Raw genomic sequence first — 17,524 nt, 5'->3', positions numbered from 1 at the left:
CATGTTATGCTAAAGCAATTTAAAAATAGTGTGCGACACAAGTGAAACTTAACGTAGTCCTGAAAAAATAATTGATTCGTCGCAACAGTAGAAAATCGTCGGGTATTTACCAACAAATCTTATTAGGTAGATAGATATAATTTATTTAACAGCATTACATAGTTTGAGCAATATGCTTTTTCCATTTAATTTATACCAGCAGTGATTTATAATAAAAATTAAAAACGAAATTATGCATTACCCAGCCCTGCAGTGAGGATGTCAAATAGACAGTTGATTTATTTACAAGCACTCTTAAATGGTCTGAGTCGTGTTCTAATGCGAAGAAACCATGGTACGACTGGGAATGTAAACTAGGGAATGGTCTGTGAAGTTATTGCAACCAACAAGATATATTCCAAGTTAATTACTGAAAAGTAGAATCCTTTTTTACAAATCTCACTGGCAACTTTAAAATTGTAAGATTGCAAACAATTCTAGGAGGTTGAACAACCTTTAAATAATATCTTCCTGTTTGCCACGCTGCAATACCACCTTCTGATTGGGTGGTACACTTTGACTTGAGTGGAACAAAGTCTGATGCTCAATTGCATTTTGTGAATCCTTTCATCACTTCACCCCCTCCTGGATACCCTTTGCGAGCTTACAAAGGTGCTTTCCACAGTTAAGAATAATAAACATCCCGGTAATGACAATATTCCTTTCGAGTTCCACAAATTTGCTTGTCCCAAGTTTCAGTGAAATGAAATGAAAACTTTATTAAATTTTATAATGAGTTACAACTGTAAATATAAAAATAAATAAAAGCACACTACGTCTATGGTTAACAACCGCCTGCCGAAAATCGGGAAAAAAGTTTTTTTAAATATATTTTTTAATAAACAAACACATGAAACTATTATTCTTACTAAATTTTAACCATTTGTGTAAGGCATTTCATTAGTAACTTCTTGGGGAAAAAGATCAATTAAATATAATATCAAATGAAATAAAAATTTCTTTAATAGTTAAAATCAATTCTTTACTGTAAATCCCAGCTTCTTTAACAAAGTTTGCTAAGTTGAAGCACTGAGGATTATTTAATGAGGCGATTTTATATTCTCTTCTTAATGTGAACAGACTTAAGTGTGTCAATCTAAATTCTGCCAGAAGAAATGGAAATTGTCTTCTCTGGCCTTCTATTGGCCAGTTTTGTTTACAAAACTCACGCAATGTATCCACAGTACACATTGATAAATGTCTTGCAAAGGCCCATAAGTCATCCAGAATCCTATTTTATAAGTAACTTTCGCTTGATGAAAACTTACTTAATATTGTCATGAAAATCACGACAATTTTTATTTAATTGACTTTTTGTTTATCTTTTTGTTATGTTGTAATTTTCAAGTTAAATTATTATTATTAACAATTAAGTAAACCTTATTTCAAACAAACAATAATTTATTTAGAAAAAAAATCGTATTTTATATTTGTTTAAATTGTTCAGTCAAGAAAATTTTGTTATTTCGATTTGTATTATATAAAAATATAAATAGTTCATTAGCCAAACAAATAGTTAGAAAAACTAGCGCTGCTTTCGCCATAACGTGTAGTAGCTTGAAGGCAGTCGTCTACTTCATATAACTAACGTTAACAGGTTGGCAAAAGAAAATATTTTAATTTTTTTTGTATGATTATTTTGATTGAGATTTTTTTATATTTTATTTCAAAATTTTGAATTTGTTTGTTTATTTTTTAAAAAGGAATATAAATTTTTGTTGTAATTCGGATTTCGTTTTTATTTGTATTATTTCCACTGCGCAGCAATGGTCTGCTGAATATTATTTTTATTATTGTCCCATTCGGCAGTGTCCGAATAAAAGATACCACATACCTTCATTACAATATGTCTGAGAGCGCTAGAAAATCCTCTGTCCTGTTTGCTTGCTGGCTTTTTAAAATTGGATGAGAGTAGCTTCCTTTCAACTATAATCCGAGTTCCAGTGGTTTCTTAGTTTCTACAATCACATAAATATTATACGGGTCTAGTTTTGCTCCTTTTAAAGAAGAAGAGATCTTCCCTCTGTATAAAAATGACATACCAACAAATTACATAGGGTTGTCTTTCCTTCCTCTCCTGCATGCTTGTGCACATATAGTGCAAATGGAACAAAATAAGATCCAGACTGATTGTCAATTCTGTTTCACGAGGGATATTCAACTGTGGACACCATCTTCACTTTGACAAGCATAATAAGCTTAACCTGTCGCAAACACGCGGGAAGGCATATGATTTTTTTGTGAATTTGAGATCTGCTTGTGACAAAGTAAATCAAAATAAATCAAAGTTTGTCGGTTTCCTTCGTAATTTCTACTCGTGAGTAATGGTATCAGTATGGATTAAAGAAGGCCAAACGGAAAAGTTTGCTGTATGTAGTAGTGTGAAGCAAGGACGTCCACTTAGACCATTTCTTCGGGCACGAAAGTCAACAGATATATTGCCATAAATGCATTTTTTGCATAAGTGGGTTGTAATTGCATATTTTTTTACATATCCGGCATATGGGTAATTGGCACGTCAAATTTTAATGTTTCTGAGCAGGCAAAAAAAATTCTCCGAAAAAGAGCTTGAGCTGCTGCTCCACCGCTTTCTGCAAACTTTCGGGTGCCTTTGCTTCTCTTGGAAAAAATGGAGAAAGGAATAGTGTTTGTACCGCTGTAAATGTTCTCTTAGAATAGTTTAATTGGATTTACGGAAATATAACGACCTCAGTTCTCTTCTTTCCCTACCATCATCCTTCTCAGCTTTACCCAGTCTTTCATGCGTTTTCCATCGTGAAACATTATTTGTGTGTTGTGAACTGACTACTCCTAAAATGCCGAAAGTCACCGCAAAGACGAAAGATCTTGTTCAAAAGTATGTGCGTGAGTTTTCAAGTGAGACTTTTAAGGGAGGTGGAAACGTTTTATACTCTGTTTGTTGTGATACACCTGTATCAACAGCTACACGTTTTGTTGGTAACACAGCACATAAAGACAGCAAAACACATGGAAAACAAAGGTAGGAAGTCTAACTTTCAACAAACTTTTGTGACACAAGCTGCCACAAGTGCTGGGTCCGGAAAGTCCGGGTTCGATACCGATTTATGTCGTGCTTTAGTTAGAGCTGCCGTACCTATCCGTAAACTAAGTCATCCTGAATTCAAGGTTGTTTTTTTGTGAGAAATACATAGGGAAAAAACCATTCCCCACGAATCTACCCTCAAGAAATCTCACCTGGATCTTATATACAATACAATTTTAAAATGAAAATGGACTGATCTGAGTCTCGATGGATAAGAAGACGGATTTTTTAAATTTAAATTTTTTTTAAAATGCGTTTTTGTTTTTTTAATATTCGCCATGTGATGTTCCTCTTGAAACTGTTTCTCTTTTCAATACAAAAATGTGCTTTAATTTGAGGTTTCCCTTTTCTCATGGTAGTTTTCACATATTTTCAGTTTTAAATTGCATTTTTTTCCAAGAACATTTACATACAGGGTGAATTGCTACTCGTGCTACAAACTTCTCCAGTAGATTCTTCACCCTAAAATGAACAAAAAAGTTAATATTGTCCATGGTCCGATTCTCAACCATTTCAGAGTAATTTCGCTTTTTATCGATTTTGAAAGATATCACGTCCTGGCGTCGGAAAATCGTGATATCTTTTAATCTAAACATTTCTCTTAAAATCTATAAGCACCGTTGAAATCCCCGTTAATTTTTAGAGAGAATCAAAATCATAATTCCATTGAAATTTTTTAATTTAATTTAATGCCCATTTAGTATGTAATGCTTAAGAAGTTTACAAACAGCTAGAAGGTCAAGGAAGAAAGACCCAAACGTTTTGCCACCTTCATCTTCTTATTGAAAAATTAACGGGGATTTCAACGGTGCTTATAGATTTTAAGAGAAATGTTTAGATTAAAAGATATCACGATTTTCCGACGCCAGGACGTGATATCTTTCAAAATCGATAAAAAGCGAAATTACTCTGAAATGGTTGAGAATCGGACCATGGTCAATATGAACTTTTTTGTTCATTTTAGGGTCAAGAATCTACTGGTGAAGTTTGTAGCACGAGTAGCAAGTCACTCTCAAACATTAGCAATCCTTGAACCACCATTTTTTCTCTTTTTGTCATCAACATCTTGGTCTCACAACCACTAAATAAGAAAATGACGAGTGCGTTGGAAGCGTTATTAAATCAGGTAGTTTTCCTCAAATTTGCTGCCTTCTGAGACTAAAATTAGAAACTCTGGATTACTTTATACACTTTCCGATTTACACAATTTTCCACTCTTTTTGTAGTTCTGGCTGAAATAAAACACAAAAAATTAGCCCAAACATTTTGCCACCGTCATCTTCTTATTGAAAAATTAACGGGAATTTCAACGGTGCTATTAGATTTTCAGAGAAATGTTTAGATTAAAAGATATCACGATTTTCCGACGCCAGGACGTGATATCTTTCAAAATCGATAAAAAGCGAAATTACTCTGAAATGGTTGAGAATCGGACCATGGACAATATGAACTTTTTTGTTCATTTTAGGGTGAAGAATCTACTGGAGAAGTTTGTAGCACGAGTAGCAATTCACCCTGTATAAGCGCATATTTGTCTGTTTTTTTGCATATAAATCACAGCCCTAATAATAACATAGTACGGGACTCACAATCAGTGTGCTGTTGTAAATTTTCTTGTTTAAAAAATATATCTTCCTGGTTATGTAATATAGCATAACAAGCTATCTATTGACCACGAGCGAGTATAACCGCTGTTGGATATTCTGATGAGTGATGATATTAGGATATTAAAGACGATTGCAAATTGGGCGTATTCGCGTGTTTAGTGAAGAGAGCGAGGAACTCGTGGAAACGGAATGCATTTGTTTCGAGAAAAAAATGTGTTGCTTTGGTGTTGATATGGGTGTCAGCATGTGTCCGGGTCAAATATCAGGGTATATTTAGGCCGGCTCCTAGGTCAGGATCAGACGTTCTTTTATTGAAATAGCACTTTTTCGCTGGAGGCAACATGCCGAAATCCAATAAAAGAGCACGAATAGAAGCAAACAGAGATAGCGGCCTGAATCACAAATATACATCTTGTGTACGCATCTCTTTTGTTTTCCACTGCACTACAGGCCCGCTTTTTAGCGATAGAAAGGACTCGTCCTGCGTCTTTATTTGTATTGTATTTTTAGAGGTGAATTTGATCTCGGCCCAAGTTAAACGAAAAAGTCCAAAAATACGCAATAATATTGAATTGTTTTGTTGTTTCCAACCTTGCATTACATGAAACATGGATACATAATAATAATTTTATGTAGATTGATATATATGCAACACTGGTTAAATGTTGAACCCTCAGTTTTATTAAAACATATTTCTAAAGACAACAAGAATATAATACAATTAACACTACGGCAATTTTCAAACCAAGATACTTAAACAAAATTAAAATTTACTTAAATTTAAAATGCATTAATTATGCAATAGAATTATAATTACAAAAATCATTGTAAGATTTTTAATGTAAATTCAATTAAAACATCTTGTTTTATTTGCATTAAACTAATTACTCAGGGCAGAAAAAGCTAGAGATTTTGAAATACACAAAAATTGCACCCTCTCCGCAATATGTGTGAAACGTGCGGAAGATCACATGACAGCAGATGCAACAAGGCGAAAGGCACCCCACCAAAATGTCACAATTCAGCTCAAGCACAGCCGGTAAGTCACTAAGGCTGTTTCATTGCAAATTTATTCAAAAAATTTATGAAAAAAGGGGAGAAAAATACGTCCTTCTGAAAAGGGTAAAGAGGGGCTTACAAATGCCCAAATGACGAAACCAAGCGCATCTACAGAAAGGAAACACTGGAGGTCGTTGAGATGAGTTGCTGAAGAGATTGATAAGTACCCCCTGAGAAACGCCTTTACCTGCCTCAATACACACTATATATTGCAATGTCAGACTACTTTTCTACTGCACCCTGACCCTACATCTGAAAGACAACATATCAGGAAAATACCTTAACCTTTTCGGGGGTTTTTAATAGAGATGGAAATCATATCGACAAACAAAAAAAATTAAATATGATTATTCGGAGACCGTGAGATCGGTCTGGTATGACGTAGGTTTTAGAAAAACATTTTCTTTCTCGTAACAACGTTTCGATCTTTATTGAGATCATCTCCAGGACCTGAGATTTATAAACATTGCTTAAGTTTTACAAATACATATAGGATGTGAAATAAGTTAATTTATACATTACTAGAAAATTTTAGATTAAAAAAATGAATTTATACAATGCTAGAAAATTTTAGATTGAAAAAATGAATTTATACAATGCTAGAAAATTTTAGATTAACAAAATGAATTTATACGATGCTAGAAAATATTAGATTAAAACAGTGAATTTATACAATGCTAGAATATTTTAGGTTAAAAAAATGAATTTATACAATGTAGGATGTAAAAAAATGAATTTATACTATGCGAGAAATTTTAGATTCAATCAAAGTATTTGTACTCACTCAAAGTGTTTGTTTTCTACGTAGATCTGTCATTATTGGGTGTTGACACATGACATGTATTTGTAAAATTCAAACAATATTTATAAATACCAGGCCCTGAAGATGATCTCAATAATGATCGAAACGTTGGCACGATAAAGAAAATGTTTTTCTAAAACCTACGTCACACCAGGCCGCATCTCACGATCTCCACATTATCATTAACTAACGGTCACTAGACATCACACATTATGAATAAGTTGATAGCAATTGCATAATTTATAAACTATGGGTTAAAAATGATACATTCGCATTATAATGTATCATCATCATCAAATCATATAAAGTAGAAGTAGTGGTGGAATACTAAAGAAAATCTTTTCTTATTGAAATGCATCAATTATTTGAGAATGGAGTGCGAATGCGAGGATTCCGAAGCGAAGGTTCTTGTTTTTATAGTTCTCTGTGAAGATTTCCTTTTCACAGTTTTCGCTTTTGTAGCAACCTGATCTCCTTATATTTTAGAAGTGGATTTTTATACTTTACTTATACTTTTTAAGAGAATATTATTTAGATCAATTTTAATTTACCATGTTAATTTTTATGAATTTATTTTTTATGAACAAATAATTATTGTTGGTTAAGTAATTGTACTGGTAAATCAAATATTTTCCACATCTTAGTAATGCGTAGGGTATACAGCAAGGATCTTTCAAATGACAGCTCTAACTAAGAGTCTTTCTTTTTAAATAGTAGGTGCTAATTTTTGTTTTTGTTTTTAGCCTCACACTCAAATAGCCAATGCTAGACTTTTTAATAAAATGTTTTGAGATTTCGTTCGTACTTGCTCTCATTAGGAACCAAATGGAACCTCTCGGGCCTACATGCAGAAAACAATTCAAAATAACTGTTCATTTTCGTTGGGGCAAAAAAAAATGAATTTAAACAATGTTAGAAAATTGTAGATTAAAAAAATAAATGCATACAATGCTACAAAATTTTAGATTAAAAAATGAATTTATACAATGCTAGAAAATTTTAGATTCACTCAGTGTTTCTTTTCCGTGTAGATGTGTCATTCTTGTCTGTCGTGTTGAGAGATTTGATTGAATCTAAAATTTTCTAGCGTTGTATAAATTCATTTTTTTAATCTAAAATTTTCTAGCATTGTATGAATTCATTTTTTTTAATCTAAAATTTTCTAGCATTGTATAAATTCATTTTTTTAATCTAAAATTTTCTATCATTGTATGAATTCATTTTTTTAATCTAAAATTTTCTAGCGTTGTATAAATTCATTTTTTTAATCTAAAATTTTCTATCATTGTATGAATTCATTTTTTTAATCTAAAATTTTCTATCATTGTATGAATTCATTTTTTTAATCTAAAATTTTCTAGCGTTGTATAAATTCATTTTTTTAATCTAAAATTTTCTAGCATTGTATAAATTCATTTTTTAATCTAAAATTTTTTAGCATTGTATAAATTCATTTTTTCACATCCTACATGTATTTGAATAATTTAAACAATGTTCATAAGTCCCAGCCCCTGAAGATGATCTCAATGAAGATCGAAACGTTGACACGATAAAAAAAAAATGTTTTTCTAAAACCTACGTCACATCAGAACGCATCTCACGATCTCCAAATAATCATTTATTCATAATACGAAAAAAATTGAAAAATAAATAAAAATTAGGACTTTTTACGTTTTCAAAAATAACAATTTCTTATAAGATCGGAAGGCATCGATGCAGTAAACCTAGTTAACGTTTTTAAACAGATTTTGGTTGAAATGGAAAATGTTAATTAACTGAAAGAAGTAATTTGGTCAATCAGACCCCTAAATATCATGGGTTTTTAAACAGAGTTGTGCCAGGATTACATTGATTCAAATTGAACCGCTTCTTCGTTACATCCAATTTTCCTTGAATTGTAATTTTTTGCGGCAAGAAATAATTTGAATATCGGTAACTGACTGTCGGTTTAGAGTACAAAGCGCTCCCGGAATTAATTACAGTATAGCCTATCAAGCTTAACGGGCGGTTGTTTAGATAGCGGAGTGTTTTTACGCTATTGTTTAGAAGGTATTAAGGTAGATAGTGGTGGAACGTGCATGATACGGTGAGTGTGTTTTAACAATTAGCCGCTATGTGAGTGAGAGTGAGGGAGTGTGAGCGGACGGGGTCGAATGAGAAAACGGTGGAGCGAGAGGGTAGATTGCACCCCAGATATTGCCCGGGTCGAAGCCTACTGCCTCAGCGTATATTCCCCAAACGGGAAATGCGATTCGTAAGCAAGTTTTTAACCCGGGCTTAATCCCCTGAAGGGCTTTACTAGTAACTGCTGCAAAAAAAAAAACGATTCTTGACAGAAAAGTTTTAAGTAGATTACATCATCTGCTCTTATAAATGGATAAAGTGAAACGTATTGTCTTTGGTTTTCTTTTTATCTCATCGTGTTCAGTAGTGTTTTTGACTATATTGGTCTAAATATTCTTTGAAATGATGATTTATAATACACAATTTGAACAACAAACAAATTTTGAATTTCTCAACAGATCGCATGAATACTAAAACGGTGATCCATGATTCACTAACATTGAAATATGTATAATGGCAAAAAAGGAGGGAAAATTTGAAAGGTATATTGAAGTGGGAAGTTTTTGCAGCCGGAAAGCGGGAGAATGCCCAAGCCTGCCAAGGGGACGAGCACTCATACTTATTTATTTCTTTTTAGGGCCCTAAAATACGGTTTCCATTTTCGGGGATGTGGATAAAACCATTTACAACACCATGGAAAAGACCACATCCCCATGGAATCCGGGGCAAAACACGCCCAAGCCGCTTATGGCACCCAACCCCACAGTCCAGCACCACCCAAACCCACGCGTCCCCGGGCTACCCCAAGCCACGAACGAGTCAAACTAATTTTTTATTCGTTCCTGTCGTATGTACTTCATGTCGTCGAAAATCTATATTGTTCTTATTTATAAAGGCTACGAGTGCATCGAGAACCGGGATGTTTCTTGTGTCCGAGAGTACGATATCCATTTTTGTTGGGAATTTTATCCCATTTTTTTAGTTCTGAGAACAAAACCTCCCTGTCCATCGTGTTTCTTGTGTATGCCAGGATTACGTGGTTTGAATCGGCAATGGTCCTCGCTTCGCATCCACAACCGGCGCTGTCCACAATACCAATTTTGGCAAAGTGGTATGGTAATTGGTTATGATTAGACCGTAACCTGAATATCGTCGTGAAGAACTTTCTTGGCCTATTCACCTTAAGGTACCAGGGTTTATGTTGGATGCTATGCTGTATATTAGCGTAGTACTGGCCTTTCGTTGTTTTGGACTCGTTTACTGTTTCTGCCATTTCCTCCTTGCAATTTGTTTGAGTGTCTTTGAAATGACCTTGATTTGTTACTATTCCCTGTATTTTCTAGATCTTTCCACCATACTAAAGCTGCGAACAATTATCTAGCTAGAATAATTGCAGCATATAGCCATTTGGCTACCCATGGTTTGATTCCCCATGTTTTACAGACATTTCTCCTACATTGTACCAGTGATATGACCTTTCCAATCAAGTCTCCTGTCAAGCGTCACACCAAGGAATTTTATTGAGTCCACTAACTTTAATTCTATGCCCTGAAATTTTGGGTTTTTAAAATTAACTAATGTTCTTCTCCTGCTAAACATTGCTTGCTCAAGTGGTAGAGCAGCGGCGAATTTAGCCGAAGGTCGTGGGTTCGAATCCCGCTCGTGACACTAACTTTTTCATTTCAACCAATAACTTACATAAAGATTAATTAATGAAAAGAAGTTATTTGGTCAATCGGACCACGAAATATATATATNAGATCTCAGTATAAGATAGTACGTATGAGGGAGGATGTTCCTCAGTTTCCAAAGCAAGCCCGAGTGCCAGACTCGATCGAAGGCCTGTTCTAAATCAAGAAAAACACCCCAGCAATGATGTTTTTGTTCTAGGGAAGAGGCTATATTGTCAGCAACACGATGTAATTGTTGAGTTGTCGAGTGAAATGTGCGGAACCCAAACTGATGATCTGGAGTAATATTAGAATTTTCAATTATTGGCAGTAATCGTCGGAGAAGTAGTTTTTCTAGAATTTTGGCAAGGAAAGGAGACTAATGGTTCGATAAGAATTTGGAAGATCAGAAGGTTTATTTGGCTTATGAATCATTTTAATTATAGATAACTTCCATTGCAATGGAAAATATATATATGGAGAGTTGCAAGGGGACATTCAAGTCGTGTTCAATGTTAAGCTGATGGTCATGGTCATGGTGTGCAGTGAAAATTGTGGAAAGATGCTCTGAAAACAATTTAGCAATTTCGGAATTGGATTTTGCCCAAGCGTTGTTACTACGGATAGGAGGCGTGTGGTCCTTATATCGCAGGATCTTACGGATGCATTACCACAAAGACTTGTCTGTTTTGGAAAGTGAAGTAGTATATGGTTTGTACATTTCAGCCCTAAGTTTGGCCAGTTCTTGTTTCAGGTTTCTCGCGAGTTGGTTCATCCGTCGGTGGTCACTCGGATATCTGTTACGCTGCCAGATTGCCCTGGCCCTTCGCTTTTCAGTTAGAAGTAGCCGAATATGTGGAGGTAATAGTAACTGTTGATTATTTCGAGGTGCTGGTATGAAGGTTGACACCCATGCTGCATGCTGTATTAAGTTTGTAAAATCGTCTACAGCTTTGTCAATTTTTTCTGCAGTTTTTAGAGATGTGTGTAGGTTAACATTTTTGTATATTATTGTTTGGAAATTTTTCCAATCTGTAGGTCCAGTTATTAGGCAAGGATGTTTTGTTACAATGAAAGGGGCAGAATTTATGATTAATTGAACTGGGCTATGATCAGAAGAAAAATCAAATGAATTTAAAATTTAATAGGATGAAGAGATTCCGGATGTTATAAAATAATCTAATATATCAGGAAGTTTACGAGTAGATGTTGGCCAGTACGTTGGGTTTGGAGGTGTAATAACAGTGTAAGTGGTTGAGGATAAAGAGTTAAGGAAGTTGGGGGTTAGAACGTGGGTTAGAAACACGGCAACCCCACTGTGGGTGCTTGGCGTTGAAGTCACCCCCAGCAATGAAATGAGGTCCAAGTGATCGGAGAAAAGATAGGAATTCGTGTTGTGACAAATCTTGGTTAGGAGGACAACACACAACTGCAATATTCAATTGGAAGGAGGAGGTATTTAAGGTGATAGTATAATGGATTTAATACGAAATATAATGGATTTAATATGTATATGTTAACACATTCACACATGCACGCAGGTACACAACACATAATTCACACCATTTAATACATTATGAATTAAAGATGAATAAAACCGACGATCACCTAAAGAAAGGCTGAATCTGTCAAAACCACAGCCAGGCACCTTCCAGATATTCCTTCCGTCATTCACAAACTTATAAAGCAGACCTAAGCCAGAATCACAGAAACCTAAGTCGAAACACATTTGGCGAATCAAAACATCGAAGATATGCAGACCAGAATGATCGGAGGCGATCAACCTGCAGGTTCTTCTTCTCGCAGACACCAAGAGAGAATCTCTCAATAATTACCTAAGTGATTAGTTCATTCCAACGCAATGATTACTTAGTATTTATGGTTTATTGCAAGAGCATATGGATAGTTCGTATCAGGAGGGTAGAGAGCACAGATGAAGATCTATTGTTAGTTCTTGATTGCAGCCGGTGTGGGACAAAGCGAGATTATCCACTGTGTGTGACACGTGGGCTGCTGGGGACCTAAAACATTCAGTCAAACACAATCAGTCTGCAGAACCTAAATGGAAATATTTGATCAAAAAGACTCCTTTATAATTCATGGAAAGCCAGAATGGAATAATCCTCAAGGGTCTCCGCATGTCCGTCCCTTTTACTAACACAGAAAGCCTCACAGTTTTAACTGGAGGACAGTGGGAAATTTAATAAAGATGCTGTTCGGTAATTTCATTCTGAGATATTTTAGTACTTTTCCTCTTTTCAACACTCGAAATAACTTTGGAAAATTAATTTGTGAACCTTAACAAACCACGAGCGATAATTTTAAACGAGACCCAAGCTGTGAATAGAGCAATGCATCATTTTAAGTGAAGATAAAATCCACAACTTCTTGCTTATTCTTTCTAACCTAATTTACGTTACAGTTTGTCCGGAGGAGGAGACTTTAATTGGAAAAACTTATCTTCTCTTTAATCCGAGATATTTCCTTTTTCTCCCGCAGGCCTCGTCTTCTCGAAGTTTTAAAGTCATAAACCTTTTCATCTGAATGTTGCGAAGTACACAAGTCGCTTTTAACCGTGATTGCAGAAAAACAAATTATACTTGAGATAAACTTTTATTGCAAAGAGATTTTTAGTATGGTTGATTGTCTTTCTAAAGTATCCGTACAATGTTATTTGTTGAACTGGTAGACATTTCACCATAATTAATTTATGCTCAGTTGATTTATATCAACTTTTCGAAATAAGCTTTGACAAAAGTAAATCATACATTAAAAACCCCATAACGCAAGTATATAAAAATAGTAGGCTAAACTAAATTAAATATATCCTCTGCAGGGAACCCAATGGTCATAAATAGCTCAGATGTTCTTTGACTAATTATATAATCCATAATTTTAGCTGGTTGGGAAAGATGTATTTTTTCTGTAATTCTGTTAAAATTGTATTTACATTATTAGTATTTACAGTTTGTCCTGATCTAGTTTAATGTTATAATTAAATCAGTATTTAAGGTATTGGTTGAGATAAACAAGTCAGTGTCACAAGCGGGGTTCGAACCCACGAACTTCGGCTAAATACGCCGCTGCTCTACCACTTGAGCTATCGTGACCTCGATCCACTCGTACGCCAACTCTCCATCTCAACCTACAACCGTTCGCATATATATATTGTATGTGTTGTGTGATTGTCATCTATTAATCCTAAAATAAATTCTCTGATTGATATCCGATGCAAGTTTCTTCTCATTGTTATTCAGGTATCGTGAGATGCGGTCGTTATCTGAATAACTATCGATTAACGGTCACTAATCTCTACACATTTCTTCTCATTGTTGGCGATGTCCTTCAGATTACTCTTTGCTTGGTGTCCATATGTAGTTGAAATCCGTTTATAGAATCCCATATTCTTTATTCTTCTCGTTTAGAAATGGGTGGTGTTTAGTGATTGTTACTTAATGACTATCTGCAGATCGTGAGTTGCGGTCTGGTGTGACGTAGGTTTTAGAAAAACATTTTCTTTATCGTGCCAACGTTTCTATCTCTATTATCTGAAGATGATCTCAATAAAGTTCCGAACGTTGGCACAATAAAGAAAATGTTTTTCTAAAGCCTACGTCACACTAGACCACATCTCACGATCTCCAAATAATCATCAACTAACGGTCACTAAACACCACACATTTAAAATAAAATAATAGCGAATATATTTCTTAAGAAGTAGATAAAGCACTCAACACTAAATTAAAGCCATTATATTTCGAGGTCCGATTGACCAAATAACGTCTTTCAATTATCACGAACAACCCGCGCAATGAGGATCGAGCAAACCGCCGAAGCGAGAGAGGGGATCGTGGAGGAACGAAGCGGGGACGGCAGAGCTAGCCCACTGCCCAGGCCTGGAGACAACTCATGCGACATGTCGAACATCTTCCTGTTTTTTGAAAAAGTGCTGGCTGCAGACTAGGCGCAGACACCGCCCCGTATCCACACTCACTCTCAAGGGCTCACTCTCTATTGTTTTTTTCCCTTTGGTTGAAGAACCTTGGCGCTAGCTGCAATACAATTAATTAATCTTTATGTAAGCTTTTGGTTCAAAAATGAATGAAAAAGTTAGTGCCACGAGCGGGATTCGAACCCACGACCATCGGCTAAATACACCGATGCTCTACCACTTGAGCTATTGTGAGTTCGAACCACTCGGACACCAACTTCCCATCTCAACCTCACCTATTGAATTTTCGATCCTTTTTTGCCATTTCTCAAATGTCGCGTAATCTATTTGATTCTCGGCGACAAAGGAAATTGCCTTCACCTTTAGTGAAGGTATACTTCATTTAAATTTTAAATTTACTAGTTTTCATGGTCCGCTTGACCAAGGAGAGGTTGAGATGGGAAGTGTCCGAGTGGATCGAAGTCTTTCTCTCTCACTCTCTCTCTCCCTCTCTCTCTCTCTCTCTCTCTCTCTCTCTCTCTCTCTCTCTCTCTCTCTCTCTCTCTCTCTCTCTCTCTCTCTNTCTCTCTCTCTCTCCCCTCCCTCTCTCTGATTGTCTTGTGTGTAAGTGTGTTAATAATTTCTAATAAGCAAAATTCATAATAATTTTATTAAACCTTATTTTAGATATTGTTCGTCCCGGGGAATGCGATAGTGGAAAGCTTGACAAAGGTACTAATCGTGATCTCATGATATCTGAATAACTATCGATTAACGGTCACTAATCTCTACACATACGTACTAATGTTTGTCTTTTCCAACTCATTAGCCTGATCTTCTACATATAATTATTAAAACTGATATAAATCTCATTAAGATGAAAATTAAGTACAATTTATATAGATTAAAGAATTTTATTTTAGTTTATATTAGAGTACCCGTCTATGTTGGTTTGGGTTAGTTCCGCTTGAAAGCGCCCATTTTGACTTACGTTCACTACCTTCTCATCTCCGTTTGTTTACATCGAAGTTCTTTGTACGGGTTGTGTTTAGTGTTTGAAACTATTTTTCAGTTCGTTTTGAGAAACTTTTTGGTACAATTTATGGCCTTTTACGTGCCTAGGAGGAAAAATCAACAATTAAGACCACTCGCCCCTAAACAGTACTAGATTTCGATCTCGGATGACGACTGCTAACGACCCAAAAAAGATGGACCGAAAGCACAGAAGAAAGCGTAAAATCTCCAAAATAATGTACGTTTCATAATAATGAATTTGATTACTATCCCGGGGGGATTTTTAGAGATCTTCAAGGCTTCAAAGTCGCTTTGAAATGTTAGGTCTTCCCCTCAGCTTTCTTCACATGGAGGAGTACGTGAAACCTGTATACAACGAAGACGAAAGAGAAGTAAAACGGGAAATGAACGTATCGATTGACTCGATTAAGCCGGCCGGCCTCTGTAGACGGTGTCAGGATTTTTATGACCAGCACGGATTCTTATCACCCCACGATTCATGCTTGGATTGTTTGAAATTAATAGAAACGGCGGATAAGAGACCGACGTGTCGGGTCTGCTCAATGCAGGATTGTCATTGCGAGGGGTATCAGTGCGCTTATTGCAACCAGAATTTTCCGACGACTTTCCTCCTCCAGAAGCATACGTTTATTCATTGTGCGGATTCGTCTAGGCCTGCGAGTGAAACTGACGAGGAGGGCAAAGAGCTCCAGTGTCAGGAGTGCCATAAGACTTTTGAACTGTTTGAGCCGTCTCGGCACAATTGCTCCTCCAAATTCATCTGCCATATCTGTGGGGGAGGCCTCAGCTCGGCCTACAACCTCAGAATACATCTGATGAAGCATTCCGGAGACCTCCCTCACAAATGCGATACGTGTGGAAAGTCTTTCAGCAAGCCGAGTGAGTTGGTGCGCCATAACAGGGTACACTCAGGTCTGAGACTGGCTTCTAGGCCTGGCCTCAAATCGTACCCTTGTGAAGTTTGTAACAAACCTTTCACTAGACCGGCAGATTTGCGCAGGCATGTTCTCACTCACAGTGGTACTCGCCCTTTTGCTTGTTCTGTATGCGGCCTCGCCTTCTGTGATACGTCAAATCTCAAAAAGCACATAGCGACTCATATGAAAGATGGAGGGCACCAACTACAAGCAAAAACGTACCACTGCTCTTACTGTACAAAACTCTTTTCCAGACCTTCGGAGTTGAAAAGACACTTTGCAACCCACACAAATTCAAGGCCTTTTTCTTGTGATTTTTGCGGATTGGCGTTCGGTGATACTTCAAATTTAAGAAAACACATCACGAGTCATGCCAGATCTGGCTTAAAGAACTGTGTCATCTGCTCTGCCATCTTCGACACTTTTGAGGACCTCGAAGTGCACATTGCGACACATCCAAAAACGACTGAGGAGCAATCAGAGTGTGTCCGCTGTGATATATGTGGCAAATCTTTTTCCTCAGAACTTTACCTTTCTGGGCACAGAGCTGGCCATACCGAAGCCAGGCCCTATCCTTGTTCGCAGTGCCTCAAGACATTCAAATCTCTATCCCATCTTAAAAACCACATACTGACTCATACAGGGGACCGGGGCCATGTGTGTAGCACATGTGGTAAAGCGTTTTTAACAAAGTCAAGTCTACGTAGACATGAGACTATACATTCCAGATCTTTGCCACTTGTGCCACAGCAATATTACAATAACGGTAGTGAAAACTTAATTTTGTCCGTTGCAGAAAAAATAGTGGATGATGATCAAAGGGTTGATCAAGATATACCTTGTTCCCAGTAAATTCAATTTTATATTTTAACAAGAAACACATTTGTATCATTAATATTATGTATATAGGCATATTTACACTAAAAACATTATGACTAAATTATGATTCTATTGGAATATGATTGTGCCGTGAAAACAATTACATTACTTGAATAGTGTTTGAAATTCAATACATATTGAAATTAAAGAAATCTTTTTTTCTTAAATATGAATCTTGTATTGTTATTTTACCCAAATTTCATTTTCTTATTCTAATATATTTATATTTTAACGTTAATAGTATAGGTGTTTTAATTTACTAAACAATAATTTGTATGGAGATTAACTCATCATACCAACACTCCAAAATATAAATAAAAGATTTGTTTGATTTTTTATATTTAATTATTTTTTACAAGTGAAGGTATCAATTTAATGATGTTTATACAGTGTTATGTCATAACAAATGTCTTCTTAAATTCATCATAAAGTCTTTATTGCTTTTAATGTGAAATTA

The 17,524-nt window shown here is 35.7% G+C and overlaps 1 protein-coding gene across 1 annotated transcript; it reads left to right on the top strand.

The window, feature by feature from the left end:
- Positions 1-15,234: 15,234 nt before the first annotated feature.
- Positions 15,235-17,240, top strand: LOC106664399 (zinc finger protein OZF-like). The gene has a single exon (XM_014390088.2). It carries the CDS (start codon positions 15,568-15,570, stop codon positions 17,038-17,040), a length of 1,473 nt encoding a protein of 490 aa, XP_014245574.1. The 5' UTR covers positions 15,235-15,567; the 3' UTR covers positions 17,041-17,240.
- The last annotated feature ends 284 nt before the right edge of the window (positions 17,241-17,524 follow it).

Source organism: Cimex lectularius, unplaced genomic scaffold (genome assembly GCF_000648675.2).
Source record: "Cimex lectularius strain Harlan isolate CLEC.00 unplaced genomic scaffold, Clec_2.1 scaffold98, whole genome shotgun sequence".
NCBI classification, from domain to species: domain Eukaryota; kingdom Metazoa; phylum Arthropoda; class Insecta; order Hemiptera; family Cimicidae; genus Cimex; species Cimex lectularius.
This window is presented reverse-complemented; position numbering and strand designations above follow the sequence as displayed.